The 6996-nt window shown below is 38.2% G+C and overlaps 1 protein-coding gene across 2 annotated transcripts in view; it reads right to left on the bottom strand.

The window, feature by feature from the left end:
• Window positions 1-1401: 1401 nt before the first annotated feature.
• slc26a2 (solute carrier family 26 member 2) overlaps window positions 1402-6996 on the bottom strand; it is an 8212-nt gene continuing 2617 nt past the window's right edge. For both annotated transcript variants that reach the window (XM_017429740.3, XM_025008958.2), the window contains exons 4-5: window positions 5966-6414; window positions 1402-4405 (exon numbers count right to left, since the gene is read on the bottom strand). In XM_017429740.3, the coding sequence (XP_017285229.1) occupies window positions 3607-4405; window positions 5966-6414 (1248 nt within the window). In that variant the 3' untranslated portion in view covers window positions 1402-3606. The remainder of the gene's footprint in view (window positions 4406-5965; window positions 6415-6996) is intronic.

The raw sequence follows: 6996 nt of genomic DNA, 5'->3' as shown, positions 1-6996 counted from the left end.
CCTTCATCAGAATATCCTACCTGTTAAATATAAGCGGGTACCACAAATAGATCTATGCATTAAAAGCAGCAAGTGTCTGAAAAACATTACAACTTGCATACAAAAACTTACAAAAGCACAAAAAAAACCCTTCAAAAACACTCCACAGAAATAAATTTCACTTGTCTGAATTTTTTTATGTACAGATATGCATCTTTTAATGGTTTAAAATAAGAAAAATAAAATAAGAAAAGTCTAGTTATTTCCATGCAGTGTCCAGAAAGAGGTGTTGTTCAGCTTGTAGGACAGCACAACTGCTTCCACCCACCTCCATCATCATCATCATCATATGAAATTACTTTTTGTCACAACAAAAAATAGTGGCTGGTAAAATATTTGAGTGGCTGGTAAAAAAATGTGTCTGGCTGGTGGACAATTTTTTTTAATTTCCACCCCTGGTTAAAACCCTTCTGGACTGTTTCAGGTATCCTGATTGTCCTCTGATCCAGCTCAGATCCATGTTGGAGGTATAATCTGTTAGCAGGTGTTTCCTACAGAGGAGCATTTGTTAATTTCAGGTTTAATTTCAGTATTCTCTCTGGATTTAACGCCCAGTTTTAATGAAGCTCATTAATGCTCAGTCCTGACAGTTGATCTTATCTTCACAGGTTCACAACAACACAAGAAGTTTTCTATTTCAAACAAAAATGGAGGTTTGTGATTTTGACGCCACATTTGGAAAGAGTTCAGCTTGGAACTGTTGTTGGCCTTTTTTCTTTTTCTTGTTGTTCTAAAGTTTTATACTAAACACACCTTTAACAGCAACGCTTATAAATGTTTATAAACTGTAATCTTGCTGCTTAATTCAACCTTGTAAGGATGAAAGATTAGATCTTGTTTTTCCTACAAGGACACATTCTTCAGGATTGGATAATTGGCAGCAGGGAAACTTGAGATCCATGAATCCTCAGAGCAACTTTTACAAAAGCTGAAGTTCTCTCCTTCAGTGATCTGTAAGGTGACGGCTGCAGCAGCTTCTCAAACATGAACTAAACATTAAAGGTTAAAGATCCAGCAGAGTTGGTGACAGCAGTACTTCTCAAGTTCATAAATTTAATATTTAGACTTTGACTTTATCAAAGGTTTCCTGAAACAACACAACAAAAAAACAGAAATATAGAAACAAGGAAAAAAAATCTTTACTACAGACCCACAAAAAGACATTTTACTTCCAAAGAACAACAAACTTCACCAGAGTTTTTTTTCTTAACCGTTTTATTTAAATATGAGATTACATTTAGATAATGAGATATAAAAATCTGTAACAAATATTGATGGAAGGATACTTAATAGAGATTTCAAGTCTATTATAAGGACTAAATATACAGCACAAAATATAAAAATAAAAACTACACCTGAGCCTTAAAATGACAAACTTTTATAATTGTGCTCTTCGTTTGGTTTCAGGATGAGAAGAAAATAAAAATGTCTGTAACCACACTGACAGGTTGTAAAACATAAGTGCACTTTAGGTAAAAATAAAAACAGTGGATATAAAATATAGCTGAGATTGTTGTAGCTTTTTAACACACGCCTGACGTGACCTACGTCTCTTTGACCCGACTTCAACTAACCCAGCCTAACTCTGTTTCCATGCATCAGCAAAACCTCCTCTTTACATCACCTGTCAACAAAACATGTCATGTCGCTGATCATCAAAGGCAAACAAGCTGAACAGGTTGATTAACCTGACTACACACCTAAAACACACACAAAAGAGCCAACGCAGCCAAACATCAGCTACAGCAAACGATGCTTTTCTAAAAAGAGAGAAAATCCAAGACGGGTAAATGCAGCAGAAACACAAAAATCTAAATAAATATAACATACTTCATCTCTCTTCCTTCTTGTTCTTGGATGAGAAGAAACCTGAGGTCAAATTTCATAACAACATTTTGTTTTCAACATTTCCAAATAAAGAAAATACAGCCCCTTAAAAGAGACGTTATTCTCTTAGGGCTTATTGTAAATAAGGTTTATAAAATACTGTGGTTAAGACTTGTAGAAATGACCTAACTGTAACCTTTAACTATTGTTTAACTGAAGATCACACCCTGAACTCCTACCCAACCCATAATGACCGACACCAACAAAAAACAAAAAGCCTGTTAGGAAACAATAAAATAAAATACAAATCCCACAAATATCTTTTCTTTTAAACTTCAGCAACCAGCCGTCAGTTTGTTTCACCTCGTTACAGAAACAGAGACATCAGTAACTTCAGTAATATGTCACTCAGCACTTAATTCATTAATCCAAAATCAAATATATCAAATAACTGCATGTGGTAACATGAAGATTGTCAACCTTGGGCAGACGCAACAATAAAATAAAGTAAACGATGAACCGATTTGTCTACAGACAATTTAAAAATCTTCACAGTAAACATGTGATGCTTAAATACATTCGTCACTAAAAGGCACCGCAGCTGTCTGAACAAATAAAGCTTTCATTTGGTGTTTGTCTGCATAAGTCTGGATGTCTTCTTCATCTCCAACTCCTTTGTTAAACTTTCAATTACTGAAAGGCTTTGTGCATTATTGGATGGAATCAGTTTCAGGCAGAGTCTGCTCATTCTATTAACAGAGCAGGCAGCGTTCTGCACATTTAAAGGGAATAACCTTATAATTAAATACTCAAAGAGAAAATAACATACTGGACAGTCCAACTTCAGCTTCTTTTTATCCTTTATTTTGGATATTAATATTTTAAAATATTTTCCATTTGGACCCATCAACCATTAACAAATAACTAGATATCTGACAGGAAGCAGGAAGTTGAAGCAGAAAAGGACCCAGCACCTCCATCGGCTGGTCCCACAAGTTAATAAAAGGAGAAGCTGTAATTCCTTTCTTAATGCTTAAAAAGGTCGTGTGACACCATGATTGTGTGCAGGAGAGTCTGTGTGCCTTAAAGCCCCACGGTGCTCAGACTCTGGTTCCAAAAATTCAACATGGCGGCTCCTGTAAACTGAGCTTCAATTCCCAAAACAAGAGAAGGCAGAGACACAACAACATCGAGTATTCTTAATAAACTATGTCGATGTTTGGACCCTGAAGAGGCAAAGAACCTAAATAAATCACAATCAAATACAACCATCATTTCCAAAGAGTCAAAAATATTCAGCCAACTCCTTTTGTGTTATATATATATATATATATATATATATAAACTATAACTAATCCCAGGTTATTAATGCAGGTGACAGGAGGAGATGTTATACTGAATCTCACAGTTACAGTTTGACATAATTTAACATTAAACTCAGTTGTCGACTCAAGAAAAATCTACAAATCTTGTTCTGGTGGCAAAATGGTCATGAACTCGTTCATGTGTGTCGGTGTAGAAACTTGGTGGAAAAATAGGTCTATCTTTAAAGTTTCACTGGACTGAAAGGCACTTCATACTGCACTGACTTTGTTAGATTTAAAAACACTGAAACTGCAATAAATAAACCTCCACAGCAGTGACCTTCAGCAGCCATGTAATCTTATAAAGGCACATTTGCAACCCTAAGCTATTTTTCCTACTTATGTAGCAGACATTTGGACAGATATTTGATCCATTTTAGGACTGATTGTCACAACCTCCATTAGGAACGCTGAGGCTTTGAACATGGTGAACGGCATCTGTGATGGTGAAGAAAATCAACTTGTTCTTCCCTACCTGACCGTCTTTTTCGCTGCTGTAGTAACCCCCTCTTTCCAACGTGTCCAGTACTGAGGTATTACACTGCGTCAGGATAACATCAATCCCAACTTCTCCGTAATCTTTCCGCACCTCTTTCAAAGCATTCACTCCAGCAGTGTCCAGGAATAAGATGGCGCTGCAGTCGATTACTAAGCTGCGCACACGTCGTGAAGATTTCTCATCGAGCACCAGTGTTACAGCCAAAGCTGCTTCATTATTCTCCTCCCATGCTTTCACTCCTGACTTCATCTTTGTCATGTCTCTTCTCTTTAAACACTGCGCTCGCTCCTTCACAGGGTTGAGACCCACGCATTTGTAGAGGGACTTCTTGAACAAGCTCTGGTTGGCGTAATAGATGGGCGCCTCGTATCTGAAAACGGCCACCCCAGAATGTGTCTGAAGGCCGTGGTACGATGACAGGTGCTCATAATGCTCCCTGGACCCAGCCTTGCCCAGCTCCAGCACTTGGGCTTTCTGGGTTCGACCCAGGATGCACAGGGCTGACACCAGAACTCCAACCAGAAGACCAAGCTCAGTGTTGACCAGTGCCGAAGTAGCCATGGTTACCAACCAGATGGAAGCATCGATTCGATTGGCTCGCCACATCCGGGGAATGTCCAAGAACTTTCTTAGAGCACCACGGAGGTTCACCACAATGATTACAGCTAAAACGCATCTGCACAAATGTAAGAAAAGGAAAGGGTCAGTTATCCTGAGCACATAAAACATCTATCAGAGTCAATGAAACAGTGTTGGGTTTAAACATAACAGACAACTAATTTAAGAAGTTTGGACCCTGTGGGTCGTGGACTCTTTGTGGACCGGTATCTGTGGATACCACACAAATACCTCAGAGTCTTTCTTGTATTTATTAAACCATCTCCAAGCAATTTTTACAGGTTATTGTCCTGCTGAGGGGGACATTACTGTTTGGTCATTGTGACTTTTCCTGCAAAATATTTAAGTAGATGGAAGAGTCAAAGTCCATCTACACAAATGCCAGGATGGAGATTTTCTCAACAGAACACTGCACTGTCCCAAAAAATAAAAAGAGGTTGGTGGTACTTGTTTTATTTGTTGGTGACATCTTAGAGGAATCTAAGATTTTGAAATAAATGCAAAGCCTAAATCAATTTAACTGGCTAAAAAGCTGGATAAATAAAGAGTATGAAAGAGAAAAAGGGTCCAGCAGACATTATTGATGAAGGACTTTTGTGGTCAATGAAGCAAATCGATGCCAATCAGCTGCAAACACAAAGTTTAAGACTCCAAACAAAACCAAAATCATTTTCTAGTTGGTGGAGATTTATCTCTATTTGACAGTTATCTGACGTTTCACGGATTCATTTTTTTTCTGCTCTTGTTCCATTGTCTCATACAGTATCTGAACGGCTGTCAGGACGTTTTATAAATATGTCTTCAGTTTCTGGTGTTTGGAGTAGCTTCTGCAGAGAGAAACAGCAGAGTCAACATGAACCCTGAACTGGAATCAAAGGTCCTCTGGAATTGTCAAACTTTGCCTTTGAAACCTCTTTTCAAAAATAAACAACAAGTAAATTATACAATCAGATCAAAACACTTTTGAATTGTCAAACTACTGGAACATTTTCCATCCAGCCAAACTTTATTAAAAGCTCAAATAGGATCTGAGTCATCAGTTTGACTGAAGGGATACTGATGTGTCTGCTGCAGACTGAAGTTTGAGCTTCTGAAAGAGATCTCTACAGATATAAACTACAGCATCTGTTACATGGTGTGCTTTATTTAAAAACATCTTTATAACAGCCGATTTATCAACCAAAAATCAAAGCAACAGTACAGCAAAACATTTATTACTGTAAAAAAAAGACAAGATAAATCTAAATGTTTAGCATTGTGTTTTCTGAAGATGACTCAGTAGATAAAACTTTGATTTCCATTAATATGCATCTTGCATATAAATACTTTTCTTTCTACTGACAGGAAAGATGAAATATTTGAAGGAGAAACGAAGAATGTTAGTCAAGCAGCCATCACTGTCAGGTTAGTCTGAAGAGAATTGGGCTGTTTAAAGTCAAAGTTGAGATTTTTCAAGTCTTATATCAGTTAGGGGTGCTTTTTTCAGTTGAATATTTGAATTATTGTGCAGCACATGGATGCCTGGTTTAAATGCTCACCTACAGCATATGCCTTGCTCATTAGGCATATGCTGTAGGTGATAAATGATTCAGTGATTTAAAAACTCTGGTGTCCTTACTTTTGAAGGGAATAGAAGAGCGGTGCAATAACCAGAAGCACCAGCAGCAGGACGAGCGCGCTGACCAGCCCCGACATCTGCGTCTGGCAACCTGTCGACTCCTTGACGAGGGTCTTCGTCAGAGCGGCGCTGGTGGTGAAACAGCGAAAGAACGACGGCAGGATGTTGCAGAAACCAATGGCGTACATCTCCTGATTGGCGTCCACTGAGTAGCCGTGCTTCTTGGCGAACATCTCTGAGAGCGACACAGTGATGGCAAATCCCACGATGGCTATGGAGAAAGCATCGACAGCCACGTTGGGGATGAGAGTCCATGAAGGCAGCTGAGGAGGAAGGAAGCCTGTAGGGATGTGTCCAGCCACCCCTGAACCATATTCACTGTTGAAGTGACCAAAGTGAGACGCAAGTGTTGCAATTATCACCACAAAGAGCTCAAATGGGATTGGAGCCTAGAGAGAGAGAGAGAGAGAGAGAGAGAGAGAGAGAGAGAAGTAAACCAGACAAGAAAGAAAGACATAACCAAAGGTCACTGTCAATAACTCAATAAAATAGACACCTGCTACATGTTTTCAGAGGAAATAAATTAATTTGGTTTACATAATAAGGTATACACAAGATTAAGATACAACAACACTGCCTAGTTTATGCTACAGTCAAAAGTTGAACTGATAGTGATTAGGTTATTGGCCCACTGATGTCACAATCCCAACTACTTTTTAATGGCCAAAACATACAAAGACACATATAAAAACATTCAATTAGCATTTTCCAATCCCTCCAGGATTTCGCGGGGCATTTTCCTAAAAGTTGATTTTTTTTTACTAAAATCAATAAACAACCATAACTTTTAATATATAAACCAAAAATACTTCCTAGTTTTGTAAGATAATTCCCAACAAACATTGACATTCTCAAAAGGTGCTTTATTTGAGAACTTTGATGGCTTCTAAACTGACATTCATGAGCATTTCTGGATTGTCCCTGGTCTGCAGCTCTCCTCACATGTTTTGCAGACACAAAGTGTTTGTCGA

The sequence above is a fragment of the Kryptolebias marmoratus genome, linkage group LG9, assembly GCF_001649575.2.
Source record: "Kryptolebias marmoratus isolate JLee-2015 linkage group LG9, ASM164957v2, whole genome shotgun sequence".
Lineage (NCBI taxonomy): Eukaryota > Metazoa > Chordata > Actinopteri > Cyprinodontiformes > Rivulidae > Kryptolebias > Kryptolebias marmoratus.
The sequence above is the reverse complement of the archived record's forward strand: the minus strand, read 5'-3'. Positions and strand labels throughout refer to the sequence as shown.